General features: G+C 39.2%; 1 protein-coding gene across 1 annotated transcript in view; it reads left to right on the plus strand.

The window, feature by feature from the left end:
• The first annotated feature begins 46 nt into the window (after positions 1 to 46).
• Positions 47 to 18,313, plus strand: part of anos1b (anosmin 1b) — an 80,898-nt gene continuing 62,631 nt past the window's right edge. The window contains exons 1-2 of the mRNA XM_084416573.1: positions 47 to 318; positions 16,848 to 16,895. Of these exons, the coding sequence (XP_084272699.1) occupies positions 130 to 318; positions 16,848 to 16,895 (237 nt within the window). The 5' untranslated portion in view covers positions 47 to 129. The remainder of the gene's footprint in view (positions 319 to 16,847; positions 16,896 to 18,313) is intronic.

Raw genomic sequence — 18,313 nt, forward strand, 5'->3', positions numbered from 1 at the left:
CGCGAGAGGGAGTGTCAGAGCGCGCGCACCTCTCCAACACACACACACACACAAAGCAGTCAACACGAGCCTCACGCGCATCCAGTAGCCTACACTCAACCGCACAACGATCCACACACATTTGCGCGAATGTCCTCTGTGAATATGATGTTTATGAGGAAGGTCTGCTGCTTTCTGCTCTGTTGTGTCTTTGAGGCGAGCGTTGCGCGCAGGGCTGAAGAAGCGGACACTCTGGAGAAGATCGAGAGCGCGCGTTGCGTCTCGCGCTGCCTCACGCTTCACATCACGCAGATCACCGCGTCATTCAAACACCTGCAGGTAAGCGAGGACGACTGGCAATATTTCTCTAGTTTGAAAGTACATCTTTGTATGACCTTCAAGAAAAATATTTGTTGACACTTATATTGTCGGAATAATAGGAACTTGCTGGTTCTTGACCATAAAGAAATACATAAATACTACTAAATGTTAAAATGTCCATCTTCCCACAAATAACATACATGAAAGTGCGAACACATAAAAGGTAACATACAAAATATCAAATAATTGGTTTGGTCAACAGAAATTGTATGCCAGTGTAATGTTTTTGTTTACAAATGCTGTTGCAAAAATAGATGAAGATATTGGAATGATGATATTAGGTAATATTAATACTGTTTCAAACGAAGTGTTTGAATAACTAGGTGCTTGAAACCAACATAGATAACTTCTCCATAAATATAAATTTATAGAATTGGTATTTTGATTCAAAAACGTCCCCAAGCATGTGACAACTAGCCCCAGTCTGCTTTCAAATGCCGAGTTGGGATCTTTTCTGAGCACATGCACTTGGTTTAGTGGATGGGAAACACATTGCTTCGTGTGTGTGTGTGTGTGTGTGTGTGTGTGTGTGTGTGTGTGAATGAAGTGTTTAATGGCTGTTTTCACCTGTTTTCTCCATGAGGTTATTCCTTAACTGACTGGAGATCAGCTTTAGAGCAGTTGTAGTTAATTATGTGGTATTTCGAGCGAGAATCCTGAAAGCATATGGTCTGACAGGCCACCATGCAGCATGACTCTCCTCTCCGTCTTTCTCTTCTGTTTGCTGTGCATCTCTTTAACTGAAATCAGCTTATGTTTGTGGCAACTCAGTGAACCGATTGTCTCAACCCAACCATAATTAAATCATAATTAGAGGCACTTTATGAAAAACTATCCACTTTAGTAGTTCCAGACATTAAACTTTGTCTCTGATCTACTTCTAATGTAATTTTCTCCTCCAGTTCGTTTCTGTAAATCTTGATTTGACTTGTAAATCTATGATTTCATCATAAAATTGCATCTGGATACCAGAGACCCCTTTTGTCGCATACTTTTTGCATTTGCATCTTGGGTGTGAACAGCTAAATATATTACTTTAGAATGAATTACTACTTACTTTATTTTTAGGATCATTTGAGACTTTTTCTAGATGCGGATTTAAACATGCTATGTAAAAAGGGCAGAGAGTGTACAGTCTTATTGATAGTTGGAGCATGATATTTCATAAACGAACACGCAAGGGGAGGGAGATTTGTAGAACATGTGTGAGTTCTGTGGTGCAGATGCCATGATTTACAGTCCTAAAGTCCCCCTGTAGTCAATAACTGTATCCCTTAAAACTCATCTTTGATCACCAATATGACATATTTAAATGTTTTCCTGTGGGGGAAAAAAAATCTCCATGCCTTAAAATATCTTGAATGTAACTCGACACCCTTGCTTCATTTAGTATGCGCGGTTCTATGAATATGCAAATGAGCCCCGCCTCCACTTACTCACTCAGCTCAGAGATCCACTGGTTGACGATCACACGTTGATCTGATTGGTTACAAGGTAGTTTGTGACGTCAGAAACACCAGCGATTTCAAAGCGTGTTTTTGAGACTGTCTTTGGTTCACTGCAGTTTTAAGCAGAAAATACTAAGCAATTATTGAATTTGCACATGGTTTGTCTTAAAGCATATTAAAAACACCACATAGACATTTAAACAGCATTAAAAACTTGATTTCCACCACAGGGGGACTTTAACCATCGATGCCAATGAAGAACCTTAATTTTTAAGAGTGTATAAAGAGTGGAATGGAAAGGCTCCATGGATGTTAAACATTCTTCAGGGAACCATAGATGCCAATAAAGGACCTTTATTTTAGAGGTCTGCTCATTACCCATAATGCAACACGTTTTAGAACGAGACCACTGACACTCATATATGATGGCGTGTTGCCTGTTTACTGTGGGAATTCTGGGAGATAACACGAGGACCTGCCTTGTAAAGGACTCGCTAACACATTCTTCCGAGAACTTTGGTAGGAAAGCTTCTGAAAAAGCATAACGGCCTCATAAATCACTCTTACAATTGCTGTAATTAAATAAGGATGAGATTACTCACTGCAGACTACAATTCTTCTCAGAGTTTCTTCATGCTAACACAGAATTCCAGCCATAATTTCTGATTGTGAGACGGGACATTGTGCAGGTTTCATGTTACCTCTCAGAGCACAGCTGGGGGTTTTGAAGAAGGTTCCCTCACATTCTTCCTCAGCCCTTTAAAAGTCCAAAAACCAAATCCAGCTCAGCGTCTTTACACGCACCAGTAAAGGAATGTTTGATAAGTCATCATCTCTCTCTCTCTCTCTCCCTCATCTTTGTGGCTGCAGGTGGACAATTTACGACGTCTCGAGACAATGGTGTTTGTTGTGTTAATGGTGCGCATATCCAGTGTCAGCACAAATTGTTGTGCTGTGGTAAAAATGTAAGTTATCGCACATGACAGGTGTAGAGTGACGGAGATCAAACAAATGCAGGCAGAGTTTTCATTGAGGTAGAATTACACTCCTCCTTTGTTCTACTTACCTTAAAGAGGTGTTCACACGGTTGCCCAGTCCAAGGGCGGAGGGTTTGGCTGATTAGCATGGGTCATTACTACACCGTTCTGGAGAAACTGCATGTAGAATTTCAGTAGTCAAGTCACCTTCATTTATACAGCGCTTTTAACAATATAGACTGTTTCAAAGCAGCTTTACAGTGATAATAGGAAATTACAGTAACAGAGATTGTTTGGGCTTTACACATGGGCGTCAGTTTGGTTTGAAACAGGCCCACCCAAAAAAAAAAAAAATTTTTTTTTTACTATATTCTAATTTTGTCAATAATTATAAAAAAAATAAAAATCGCCAATTAGCTCATAATTTGTGCTAAAATAGTGTTTAGTTTTAAAAACCATTTCAAAAAGCTGGTTATATTTTGATGTTTCTGCGCAAGCAGACAGTGAGGTTCGGGTTTGTTCCGATCAGAGCTTGTGAGTGGAGAGCGCATTTCTGAATAATCCGCTCCGCTCGTTCATTCCGCAGGGTCGCTCGCTCAACACAGATGTCCTGTTGCCTGGTTCGAAAATATGTGGAATAAGGGCTGCTTCCAACTAAAAGTTTTTTTCCTAGTCGACTAGTAGGCTAGTTGTTCATTTAAGTCATTCGTGGACAAATCGCCCCTTTATATTAATTGAATAACTTATATAGCCTACAGGATAATGAGCGTTTACGTAATATAGCCGCACTCAAGCGCACGACCGCACGCAAAAAGCTTGCCGGTAAAAGTAATGATTATGACTGCGTCTAAATGTGTCTAAATACGCTGTGAATGTGAATGTGCATTATACGCTGAGTTTCGGTTCATTTATGAGACGAACTCCAGTTCACTCGCCGGCGCCTCCATGTCGTGATTCTGCTATATTTACTTCTTATTTATTAAATCCAGGCAATTGGTTCATGAAACATTGATTAAAATGAAGATATAATTAATACAAAACGAAATTCACTTTAAAGAAAGGCAGCTGTTCTGTTTGAGGTCTCTGTGAAAGCTTTAAAGCAGTCTTTTAGTGCCGCTTTCAGAGCGCTCACGTCCGTAACCGAGAACTGACATGTTGTTTATTCCCTCATAAATGCGAACACGGAAAATAAAATAAAATGAATATTATAATGTTTTTTTGTTGGGTCAAAAAATCGAACCAAAAGTCAAATTAATATGGACGGAAGTTAAAAGTGGTGGGTACAAAATGACTCATGACGAAATCTGGGGGGTACCCCCCCGAAATCGATGCCTATGGCTTTACAGCAGCTCTAGGATAAAGTTATTGTCCAGCTAAAGTTAGTTTTGATTGATTAAGTACATTTGGATTACACAGTTTTAACACAAACAAACTAATAAACTTAATGTGAAGCATGTTTCATATAAGTGAAACAGGTATAAGAGTTAGTATGATTTTTGTAATAGTACTAATAAACTGAATGTGTTTTAAAAACACAATAACCAAGTGTATATAACATATAATCCAAAAATCCAGTTTGTTTCAATCTCATACATTTTATCTAATAAATATTGCTTGTTCTAAAGCTATTTCTATTTTAACCATTCCTTAGTGAAAATCAGATGTACTAAAATGTATTTAAAATGCATTTATTAGAATACTACACATTTACATGTTTATGTACTTAATGTACTGTTAGTATACTAAATTGACATACTTAAAGTCTGCTAAATTGGAAGAAGTAATTCTGTGCTTAATGCACTAAATAGTGCTGAAGTTCAGATATGCTGAAGTATATTTGATTGTGCTATAAAGTGGAAATGCAAGTATACTTTAGGCACACTTTAAATGTCTTGCATTTAAAGACTGATATTATACAGTGATCATGCTATCTTTACTAATAGTGATATTAAAACACATTTTAGGTTTAATTTTAAGAAATGTGCATTGTGCAATAAAGAAGTACTCCACATACAGTTTAATTATTATATTTATATCAGTAAGTCTCAAACAATATGTCAGTAAATATGTTAATGGATTTGTAGTAGTATACTTAAATGTATTTTAAATACATTTTGATATAGGTTTTTGTCCACTAAATAAATAATTGTTTTCAGATTTATGCTGATTCTAATCAATTTTAATAAATGCATTTTTAAAATATGATTATTTAAATCAAATCAAATATGCAAGAGTTAATGCTGAGTTAATGAGTATTAACGTCTGCTTGACTGACAAATATGCTTTATTATTTTTTTTTTTTTTTACAATTTACTAGTTTATTAAATTATGGAAATTTGATATGCAATTCAAATACATCAATCTTAAATTTAGGCCTAAATATTCTTTTTAATGTGTGTTTTAGCATTGACGGTCATGTATTCTGATTATTATTTGTTTTAACTAAATATAAATAGTAAATATTTCAGTATAGCAGATGCTTCATCAGTGACCGATTTATTTGAGGAGGCTCTTAAAAACATGAAATGCACTTTGTGATGTGGCAGAATAGTTTTAGTGAAGGGCTTGGGACTTCGCATTCCTGTCAGGACATTGTTTTCATGTGGCTCCAAAGTAATTAGATGCATGGCATTTATGGCTCAGGTGATTGGCTTTTTATAACTGAGTTGCTATGAGCTAAGATGGCATCATGCAGGCCTCAAATGCTCATTAAAAATAAATCACTATGTGCTTGCCCGACTACAGTATCTGTCTGATTGCTTACATTACATTATTTGTCAGAATCTTTTCATTTATTTAAAAAAATCATTTCAAATTGAATTTTATTAAAAATAATTATAAAAAAAAAAAATGTCAAGGCGACTGTTCTGAGATCTTCATATCTCATTAAAACAGGTATTTTTTAATTTATTTCTTAAAGTGTGTTTTAAAACAATATTTTAAGAAATAATATTTTAAAACATTAATAATAAAAACACAATTGTCCAACAAAGCCCAGTATGTGGTAAAAGCAATCTAAATTAAAAACATCAAATAATATGAGCTTTTTATGACACACAAGGTTAGCTTAAGTTACATCTTACGTGGTATAACCCCCCCCCCCCCCCCCCCCCCACACACACACACACACACACACACACACACACACATTCAATGATATTTGTGTAAAAAAAATGTTTAAAATGAATAATGATTACGAATTGTAATGCTCAGTCCACCCCATCTTAGCCTTTACACATACCTACACATCTTTTGTTGAAAAACCAAAGCCCTCCTTCTTCCAGCTTGATCCGTAACCAGCATAACCCCTTAAAAGTTACTTGTCTTCTATTAAAAGTTACTTGTCTTCTATTAATAACTAACATGATTAGCAGATCTCTGATTGCTGCTATTTCTCTGGCATTCAAGAAAACTTGTCTTGGCAATACAGTTTTGATTAACTTTCGCTCCATATCAAACCTGCATTAGATACAGCTAAGTTAGTAGAAAAGGCAGGCTTCACTCAGTAAATCGCACTTGGGAAAAAATAACATGTATGAACCTTTTCAATCAGGTTTCCACCCCTCTATAATACAGGGACAGTCCTCTTCCAGGTAGTTAGCGACCTCCTCCTTTCATCTGACTCTTCATACTCTCAGACCAGGCCGGTCTTCTGTCCTCCTCACTCGCTGATCTGCTGTTGAGTTACCGGTGCTGACCGTCAGTGGCTAACACATCTCTCAACAAACACAAGTCTCTATCTATGAAGACAAAAAGTGTCCAGGGTGCTCAGGGAGTTCAGTCAGATGTTAGAAGGTGCTCTTTGGGGTCGGGAATTCAAATAAATGTGGAAAAGGCACTCTTCTTCAAAATTATTTAAGAAGCCTTTATTTTACTGCCTATTTCATAATAGAAAAATTAAAAGACATCGAGAGAAGCAACACACGCGTAGCGGCGCAAACAGCATTCTTCAAGAGGCTTTTTAAATAAGTTTGCAGAAGAGTGCCTTGGATTTTCTCTTTTCAACTAATCTATCTGTTGCTGTTTCACAAGGCGTACCTCAAGGGTCGGTTCTTGGACCTCTTCTTTTTCTGATCGATACGCTTCTGTGTGGTTAGATCATTCAATGTCATGAGGCCTTTTCACACCAAGACCAATATTCAGTGAGAAAATTTGGTGCAATAAATATTTTAATTTAAATTATATTTAATTTTTATGCGTTTATTCAGACCAGCACTAACAATCTTACAGAGGGGTGTTCTAATCTCTTCTTTTCCATTGCACTGCCAATAAAGCTGGCCAGCAAGTAAGTCAAGTCAAGTCACGTCACCTCACCTTTATTTATATAGCACTTTTTACAATACAGATTGTATCAAAGCAGCTTCACAGTGATAACTGGAAAATAATACAACAAAGTTTGTTTCTAGAAGAAAATTGCGTCATCGTCCACCTTAAGTAAGGCAGATCAGTAATATTGTTGAATATTAAATGTCCCCAACTAAGCAAGCCAAGCTAAAGTCAAGGCAACAGTGGCAAAATAGTAACTAGGGCATCTATTTTTTCTGCTTTTCCATAAGCGCCACCTTCTGTCAGAGAGTGAATTTACATGTGCCTGTCAGCCATTTTTTAATTCAGACCACATTTTCATCTTGGTGTAAACAGGTCTTTCGTTTTCATAGTCAAAATCTACATACTTCACAGTCTAAAGTTTTGTTCTCCTGCTGTCATTACTGCTTGCCTCCGAGATCTTAAAATGTGGATGGCAGTGTACTCTTTAAAACTGAATACTGACTGAAATATTGTCCAAAATATTCGGTCCTTGCCGTTGGCATCGTTGGTGTACTGGTTAGACCTACACCCATTCTACAAAACTGTGTTTAAGCCTATATCATCCAGCTTGCTAAATCTTGTTTTTTCCACCTCTGTAATATTACCCATTTATGTTCTTCAATACGGTCTAGAGTTGCTGAACCAGTAATTAATGGTTTCATAACTTCTGATTTTAAATCGCTGTAGTTCAAAACTATGTTGCTTCAAGTGAATTGCTTCAAAATGTTGATGAGTCCATCTAGATCTTTAAAGTAAAATCAACTTTTTAATGTTGTTTATATGTCTATGTGGTGTTTTTAATATGCTTTAAGACAAACCATGTGTAAATTCGACACCATTGCTGAGTATTTTCTGCTTAAAACTGCAGTGAACCAAAGACAGTCTCAAAAACACGCTTTGAAATCGCTGGTGTTTCTGACGTCACAAACTACCTTGTAACCAATCAGATCAACGTGCCATTGGGCTTTAGCATAATCATTAACAGCGAACTAGCAGGGGAGTCTCGAGAGATGCCTGGTTATCCCGGTATATTTTTCCGTTGATATGAAAAATCAGGTAGATTTAGCAATATATCAGGTGTGTGATGTATATTACGATGTTATGATGAACTATATGCCTTTCTTATATGTTGTTCTAAGCGTTTCTGATTATTGTTAGAAGGCAGACTGAGACGCTATGTGTCCGACGTTGTAAAGAGCGATACCATTGTGCAGCGTTTACCTCAGTAAGTTGATCAAGTGGATATCTGAGCTGAGGTGTAGAGTTACATTCATGCCTTTCCAGTCTGATATGTGATGGGAAGAGGGAGTTCGGCAAAAGGCGGATTCGAACTCTGGTTCGAACTCGCGTCAAAATTATCTGCCTTACTCCCGACGCCACTTTGGATAATAATACTTAATGCTTACACATTAGAGACGTTTGTTGTTGTTTTGTCCAGCCCAACCAGACATTGGTGGGCGGAGTTAGAGTAAATAGCTTCTACCAACAAGGCATGCGTTTACTTCAGGAAGTTGATCGAGTGAATCTCTGAACTGCTGTGAGTGAGTGGAGGCGGGGCTCATTAGCATATTCATAGAACCGCGTATATTAAATTAAGCAAGGGTGTAGAGTTACATTCATGCCTTTCCAATCTGATATGTGATGAGAAGAGGGAGTTCGGCAAAAGGCAGATTCGAACTCGCGTCAAAAGTATCTGTCTTACGAATTAGAGACGTTTGTTAGTTTTGTCTAGCCCAACCAGACGTTGGTGGGCGGAGTTAGAGTAAATAGCTTCTACTAACAAGGCATGCTATTTGCACTTGGTGTAAATAGACACTCCGTTTTTGGCATAATAGATAATAGTGATATTATTAATAGTGATGCTTACCAAGCAATGCTTGCTATTATTATCTCACATGTGTATTATTATTTTTCCTGTTTCATACACATTTTGGCATCTAACTTGTCATACACCCATGAATTGGGTAATCGTCCAGCTTATTGAGGACATTTTTTAAGGCATGTGAAAAACTGGGTGAAATATCCCATGGACTTAACTTTGAGAAGGAGTTAGTGAGATGATATCTCTGCATTAGAGCGTCACAGAAACTTGTGGTGGTCTCCTTTGTCTCGGCCTTGCAACCAGAAGGTGACAAAACCTTATTCATCCCCTACAAACCTATTTATCAATTACTCAGATAACTCTCTTGTGTACATTTTCAGGTTGCACTAAACAAATATCTCTTTAAGTGTGTACATTGTGTTTCTCATTTGTGTTGTTGTATGGCTTTACTAAAATAACTAATTTCAATTATTATGTGCATAGTGATGTGTTACGGTCAAAACCACAAGAGCTTCTGGTAATTTGTGTTAAAATATAAAGGCTGGTTAGTCACAGACACTATAAAAATCCAGCAGAACGACTTTATTGAAATGCTGTTTACAGGAAGAGACCACACCACAGAGAGCTGTGCTAATCTGTTTCTCTTTAGCTCTTCATTTGAAACAATACTGAAAAGGGAGGCTTTTAAAAAAACGGGCAAGCATTGGTGAGGCTATAAACGCGGTTCAGGGAAATGTCGTCAGGTTGGTAGACACACACTCTCTCACAATAGGGCATGTGGTGAAGACTGAGGTCCGAGCAAACATCACGTGATTACGAGACACCGAACAATGTTAAGCTTTGTAGAAATAAGAAATGGGTTTATGGCATGGAACATATAGTTATTTTCTGCAGCACTAAAATGAAAGCAATGTGGCATAATTCTCTGGTGGCTTTGATGGTGGGCTGTGGTGGGATCATGAAAGAAAGGTATGAAAACTCATGTGAGCTGAACGACAATTTGAACTGTCCAAGAAAGACAGGAATGAATGAGAGGAAGTTACAATGCCAATGACTGATAAAAAAAAAAAAAACTTTTATGTTGTGGTTGATTTTAATATGGTTTGTATTTTGTCTAAAGTATCTTGTTTCAGAAATATGTACAAATTGTTACTTATATTTATTAAACTATCATCTAACATTAGAGTAACACTGAATGAAAAGTGGCCTGCCCCACACAAGTACTGGTGTGAATATTAGATCCCATAGCAGTATGGATTAGACTATGCTCATCTGTAACATGTCTTGTTACACCACTGTATAAAAACATTGATGTTGTTTTATTTGCAATGAAGGGATTGATTGCCATACAAAAATGTTGTCAGTTTTTAAAAACGTTGACGGATAATTAAAAAAAATTCCCGATATTAAAGGGATAGTTCACCCAAAAATTTAAATTACCCCATGAATTACTCACCTTCAAGCCATCCTTGGTGTATATGCCTTTCTTCTTTCAGAAAAACACAATCGGAGTTATATTAAAAAATGTCCTGGCTGTCACCATTATGATCAGTTTAGTTTTGATTTCATGGACTTTCAGTTTGTTGTCAAGTCAAGTCACATTTATTTATATAGCGCTTTTTACAAAACAGATTGTATCAAAGCAGCTTCACAGAGATAACAGGGAAATAATGCACAAGAGTGTGTATCCACTATCCAGAAGAAAAAAGCGTCACAGTCCAGCTTAAGTAAGTTCAGTGATGTTTCATTTTTGTTTTAAAAAAGTTATTAATTTAGTTCATTTATATATATATAGCCGCTCTGTAGTAAACCATGATGTCATCGTCCAGCTCAGTTCAGTTCTTGTATAATAGTGGCAATGCAGGAGATCAATAATATTGTTGAATATTAAATTTAACGTCCCCAACTAAGCAAGTCAAGCCGATGGCAACAAAGGTGAAAAAGGCGACAGTGACAGGAACCAAAACTCCATCAGTGGCCAACGAATGAACAGTGTATGATTATGATTCAGGCAGCATTACAGGTCAGAAGTCAGAACATTCAGAATATTATCCAGTTATGGAGGTATGGAGACGGGTTTGTTGAGGATTAGACACGATGAGAGTCTAGTTGACACAATCCCTGCTGACACTTCAGGGGATGAGTTGTAGTCATGTCTAGGCGCAGGTCCTCCATCTGGTCTGGATACGGCCCGGATCCGGCTGACCACATCATGCGTTGTGGTCGTGTCTAGGCGCAGGTCCTCCATCTGGTCTGGATACGGCCTGGATCCGGCTGACCACATCATGCGTTGTGGTCGTGTCTAGGCGCAGGTCCTCCATCTGGTCTGGATACGGCCTGGATCCGGCTGACCACATTATGCGTTGTGGTCGTGTCTAGGCGCAGGTCCTCCATCTGGTCTGGATACGGCCCGGATGCGGCTGACCACATCATGCGTTGTGGTCATGTCTAGGCGCAGGTCCTCCATCTGGTCTGGATACGGCCTGGATCCGGCTGACCACATTATGCGTTGTGGTCGTGTCTAGGCGCAGGTCCTCCATCTGGTCTGGATACGGCCTGGATCCGGCTGACCACATCATGCGTTGTGGTCGTGTCTAGGCGCAGGTCCTCCATCTGGTCTGGATACGGCCCGGATCCGGCTGACTACATCATGCGTTGTGGTCGTGTCTACGCGCAGGTCCTCCATCTGTTCTGGATACGGCCTGGATCCGGCTGACCACATCATGCGTTGTGGTCGTGTCTAGGCGCAGGTCCTCCATCTGGTCTGGATACGGCCCGGATCCGGCTGACTACATCATGCGTTGTGGTCGTGTCTAGGCGCAGGTCCTCCATCTGGTCTGGATACGGCCTGGATCCGGCTGACCACATCATGCGTTGTGGTCGTGTCTAGGCGCAGGTCCTCCATCTGGTCTGGATACGGCCCGGATGCGGCTGACCACATCATGCGTTGTGGTCATGTCTAGGCGCAGGTCCTCCATCTGGTCTGGATACGGCCTGGATCCGGCTGACCACATCATGCGTTGTGGTCGTGTCTAGGCGCAGGTCCTCCATCTGGTCTGGATACGGCCCGGATCCGGCTGACTACATCATGCGTTGTGGTCGTGTCTACGCGCAGGTCCTCCATCTGTTCTGGATACGGCCCGGATCCGGCTGACTACATCATGCGTTGTGGTCATGTCTACGCGCAGGTCCTCCATCTGGTCTGGATACGGCCTGGATCCGGCTGACTACATTATGCGTTGTGGTCGTGTCTAGGCGCAGGTCCTCCATCTGGTCTGGATACGGCCTGGATCCGGCTGACCACATCATGCGTTGTGGTCGTGTCTAGGCGCAGGTCCTCCATCTGGTCTGGATACGGCCCGGATCCGGCTGACTACATCATGCGTTGTGGTCGTGTCTACGCGCAGGTCCTCCATCTGTTCTGGATACGGCTCGGATCCGGCTGACCACATCATGCGTTGTGGTCGTGTCTAGGCGCAGGTCCTCCATCTGGTCTGGATACGGCCCGGATCCGGCTGACCACATTAGGGCTGCACGATATTGGGCTAAAGTCAATAATTACCATTCCATGTTATTAATCATTTCACTAATAAGCAAGCAAGCAGTAACAAAAAGGCCACTTAATATTTTATTCCAGAAACATATTTCTCTCAGAATTCGGTGAACGTTCTACACAGGACCTAACATTCTTCAGGTTCTAGGACCCGAAAAATTATGTTTTCTGTGCTGATTCAGTGACGCGTTCATGTAAACGGCACCTAGAACCAGCAAAAGTAATGATTAATAATATGTAAAATATTACAGTGAGACATTTTAACTGTTTATTAATAAACAAGTGTTTTCTGTAAAGATGAAGTTGACAATTACTGACTCGCGATCTTCGCAGCAGTGATCGGGAGAAATGCACTTTTCATACAGATTTTTTTTTAATGGTTCTTCTGTAGATAATAGTTATATTTCTATTTTTTAATTATTATTGTTATTTTTAGGTGTGTGAGGCGAGTAGACTACCTTTTATGCTGAGTTTCGGTTCATGGATGATAGCTTATCTCCAGTTCAGGCGCTGGCTGCTATATTTAATTTTTAGGCTAGGCCCTATTTATTAAATCCAGAAAATTGGATAATGAAATACTGATTAAAATTAAGATACAATTAATACAAAACGAAATTCGTTTTAAAGAAAGGCTTTGTGCTTTCTGTTTGAGGTCTCTGTGAAAGTTTTAAAGCAGTCTTTTAGTGCGGCTTTCATAACGGTCGCGTGACGCGTCCATAATGTCACGTAACATTGTTTTTTCCTCATAAATGCGAACACGAAACGATTTAAAAAAAAAGACAACCATCCACGACTTTATAACACTCCAGCAAAGTAGCCTACCTCTTTTTGGTCAACATCCTCCTTTTTGTAGACGAAATAGGCTAGTCCCAAATAGCTGATTTTGATTTTGTTGCGGAGGATCCTCTTCGTCGCGCATTTTTAGCTATAGGATTGCCAGTGAATGTTGACTGTGAGCGTGAGCGCGGCAGAGCAAACAATCACTGTGCAGGCACGCGGAACGCGTATGTCACCCCAGCAAAAAGCCATACAACAAACTCGTGTTTACTGTGTGCTACCGTTCTCTTACACTATGGGTGCTACTAACGTTACCCTTCGCATCGCATGTTCCGGCGATGTGACTATCGCTCATTTGCACATCGCGATGTCGATGTTAAAACAGAATATCGTTCAGCCCTAGACCACATCATGCGTTGTGGTCGTGTCTTGGCGCAGGTCCTCCATCAAATTACTATTTGTGAGAAGTAACTAGCAACTATAACTAATTCCTTTTAATTTGGCCTCGCCTCGCCTCGACATTGGACTGATTTTACACACGTGCTTCAGACGCAATCACGCTGAGGCGTTCCCAAAGTGTCCTCAACGTCTCATTCCCTTCTCAGGGAACAACAGTTACAGTCGTAACCTGAGACGTTTATATGTGAATAAAAGCCTAAATTAAAACTGTTAATCATATAGAGAGATCAAATTGTCATTTTTGGTTCATTTGATTTGAGAGTGAATCAAGAAAATGTCATTTTTTTTAAGTTTTGAGTCCCATTGATAGTCATAATACGGACAAAAACTGCTGAAACATTCTTCAAATTTCTTTTGTGTTCTGACAGAAGAAAGTCATATGAGACATGAAGATGAGATGTACAAGACATAAATAATGACTTAAGTTATTTCTGACCTATCTAACAATGCATTTCAGATTTCAGCTGATGGGTTAACTCGAGTGCACCTCAAGAATAAATGGGTTAGATGGTAAGTGTATGTTAGTTTTGGCTAGACTTCAGAAGACACCGAGAGACCTTTGAGCTGAGCTTTAGCTCTGTCATATATTTATCCTCAACTGTCCAAGCAAACACATCACAGTTCATGACCCCCACTTGTGTTCATTTAATATACATTAACTGTTTTCCCACAGTGATATATAGCAGCCTACATAACGTTTTTGGATAAATGGTTGCGATTCAATCTAAATCTCTCATTAAGGGACTAAATCTCTGTTCTCTGGTAAGTGGGCCGGACTTGTCCTCAAGCCCCAAAGACGAAGGATTTAACTTCAATTTTATCTTCTTGTTTTCTGTGTTTAAAGAAAGAAACCCTTATAAAACAAACCTAAGAGGATTTATTGGTTTTCTCTCCATGAAAGTTTGTGAAACAAACCTGTAAGTGTTATGGGTTTAGTTGGTTTAGTTTGAAGGTGTGGAGTGAGAGCTTTAGTCTGGGAAGCTCATCAAGAAGGATTTAGCCTTGATGTGATCTCCTGAGATGATGTTACGCTCCAGCATTCCTTTGGAGATCACTTCTGGAGACTTCATGACACACAATGGGCTCCCTCTGTCCCTAAAGTCCTAATTAAACCCTCACAAAAGCCTTGTGGGACCTCAGAGGAGGCGTGACTCACGTTTGTGAGGATAAATATTGGTTACCCAGAGGGAGTGTCTGGAGGATTGCTGTGGCGTTCGCCCGCGCGCTGATCACTCGTGTGTGTGTTTGCATTTGCCATCATTTCAGAGCAGCATTCAGATCGCATTTTACATGAGGTTACAGAGGAGTCTTTATGTTTGTGGTGTCGGCTGTCCCATCGTTCACGAAGACTCAATGACAAAACACAGTCTAAACACAGACACTTCTGGACCGTCATTCATTAGCTATGGTTAACTCCTCACCCGCACTTTTCCAAAGCAAGGGTTGGTTAGGTGTTGACGTCCGCTTGAGGCTGTGGTTATGGTGTGATTCATTCTTGCCCGTGTCGTCCCACGCTGGAAGGAGTCCTGACCTCAGGCTTTCAGGCCCACAGTAAATATAAATTGGAAATGTACCTTTAGTAATAGATATGAGTCTGGTCATCTCGTGTTAAACTGTTAAAACTGTCTTAAAAACATGCATGACTAGTAATGATGCCAAAATTGTATCTAACGCAACTCAATGTAGGCATTCATTGACCAATGAGAATTGAAAGCAACGTGTTCAGTTTGTCTTTTATGTTTATTTGACTGAACCTGTCTTTACATTTCTTATGGTTTGTTGTATCGGCTTATTTTTGCGTCTAGTTTAGTTCTCTTTATCGTGTATGTATTTCTAGCCCCGGGTTTTAGCTGTCTTTTGTCTGCTCTTCATTTACTTCACTGGTCAATCTGTTGTGTTTTACAGTTCTCTGGGATTACCTTCTTTTAGTGATGAGAGAAATGAAGCTTTTTTAAAACTTTGAATCAATTGCTTTGCAAAATGAATCACTGTATCGAATGAAACACTGCTTCAATGCAACAAAACAGGCCAAACATTAATAAAACACCTTTTACAAACCAACTGCAAATGTTTTATTGAAACTGTAATCTATTAAACCAATTAACAAATCAAGTCAAGTCACATTTATTTTATATAGCGCTTTTTACAATACAGATTGTTTCAAAGCAGCTTTACAGAGATAATAGGAAAATAATGCAACAGAGTTTGTTTCCAGAAGAAAATAGCGTCACAGTCCAGCTTAAGTAAGATCAGTGATGTTTCATTTCTGTTAAAAGTTATTAATTTAGTTCATTTATATTTATATATAGCCGCTCTGGAGAAAACCGTGATGTCATCGTCCAGCTCAGTTCAGTTCTTGTATAATAGTGTCAATGCAGGCAGATCAATATTATTGTTGAATATTAAATTAAATGTTAAATTTAATGTCCCCAACTAAGCAAGCCAAGTCAAAGGGCGACAAAGGTGGATAAAGGCGACAGTGACAGGAACCAAAACTCCATCAGGGCAGAATGGAGAAAAAACCTTGGGAGAACCCAGACTCAGCCGACAAATCATCTAATATCATTGTTTTGTTTGTTTTATGGAGAGCTTGGTTAATCAGGGCAATAAGAGACTATTTTACAACTCTTCATCATACAAATGAGCCAATAAAAATGTATTAAACTGATCTGAGATTAGGTAAAAACCATACACTAGTTCATAGTAAATGAGTTTTCTTTGATTCTCAACTGTTGCGAAACATTTCACTTGTTCCCTTTAGAAGTTCGATACGCACTTCGAACCGAAACAAATGATTCGCAAAGATTTCAAAGCTTTCGAATGCACCCGTCACTACTTTCTTGTTACAGTCTTGTACATTGTCTTATTTATTTATTTTAATAAATGAAATGTTATGCTGCGATTAGATCCTCAACTCTTGACACACTTGTGCTCTCAGAAAACTTATTTGCTGAATTCCTGCTTGATGTCAGACTGACCACTTCCAAACATAACCTCGAAACACATCTTATAAACCCTGTCTGCCAGAGCTTTAGTGTGGCAGATGAAAATATAATTCACACTCCTATTTTATATTATTAACACTTGATGAAACGGTTGTGTTGTCATTGCATCATGCGTGTGTGTTTCTTGGTCTCTTTCAGAATGAGCTTGTGTTGGGTTGGTGCGAGAACCACAGAAGATGTTCACAGGTAAGATGTTTTTTGACATTATTCATTAAGCGTACAGCTTCTCACACTGCCTCAGCGCTGCTAAATAAAACTCTGCTCAAATCTAATTTCCTTTAGTATAGGAAATGGCCAAAGGTTAATGCCTTTATACAAACCACATGCCCTGTACGTTCACTAAACCTCACTCATGTCTAATGGCTTCTGGAAACCAGCGTAAACAGCACTGAGAGCCGCTGTTATATACTGAGCCAGTTTACAGCTATTACCCTGTTACAGCTCTTTCCTGACACCAGATTACTGTCATTTTGGGATGCAGCACATTATTAGATAAATAGACAGATTTAGATTTTAATATTTCCTTACACTTCCATTTTCTGAACATAAAATGTAATAACTCTGAAATATCTTTTCAGCAAATTTTAATTAGTCAACTTAATTTTGAATTATTTCCTCCCCCTCCGACCATGTGTCATATAGTGATCACTGATGACCAGTTCCTGGATAAAATCAGTCACATTACAGAGGTAAAATGGGTTGTGAACATGTTTTTCTTATTTTATTGGTTTGCCACCAAGGAAATGATTATTATTATAAGGATATGATGGGGTAATGATCATTTAAAGCACACCTGTCCTTCCACCTAGAGTCCATTTGCAAGGATGCATTTATCAAAAGAGTTCCCTGGATTGGGAAATATTCAGACTCGGCGCATTGGAAAATCATGCCCTCTCCAACACTTTTGCAAAACTCCAAAAACATACATAACTCATTTAATTTCCTTTCACACTATTCATTTCTGAACTGCCACGATACGTACAACCACCAATGTTATAAACCGTTGCCAGATTTCTGTTCTTCTATTTCAGATCAAACTGAATGCGCTTCTAGTGGCACTCACTGAAAATGTGATATCATGTTGCAAAATGTGTTTTTCCAATGAGCCTGAGTTGGAAATAGTAGCAATGTTAACATAGACTCAGACATTGCCGACCTTTTTAACATTTTAAAATGATTTTGCATCCCGAGGTTTTAAATGGCACAGTTTCACTCAAACAGTGCCAGTTGTGCTTCCTCATAGCTCTCAAACGCAGAGGAACTGAGACTCAAGCGGACCATGAAGACTGCCAGAGTTTTCAGAATGGTGATACGTGACTGTAATTGCCCTCCGATAAGCCCGTAAACATGGTTAGCTCATTAATGGTAATTGCCTAAACCCAGACATCTCTGGCTGCCGTCCGCCAGTCATCAAGAGCCGCTCACCCCGAGGCCCTGAGCTTTAAAATCCCTCAATGAGAAAGAGCAAAATCATTCCTCGTGAAAGCCGTATTTCTCACACCAAGCGTTCAAGCCGTCCTAATTGCTTTCAGATGGAAGTAATCCACCGTCAGCCTTTCCAATAACAGGTAAAGTAAATGTTGTGTTTCTTATGAAAATAAGCT

Source organism: Rutilus rutilus (assembly GCF_951802725.1).
Source record: "Rutilus rutilus genome assembly, chromosome: 8".
Taxonomy (NCBI): domain Eukaryota; kingdom Metazoa; phylum Chordata; class Actinopteri; order Cypriniformes; family Leuciscidae; genus Rutilus; species Rutilus rutilus.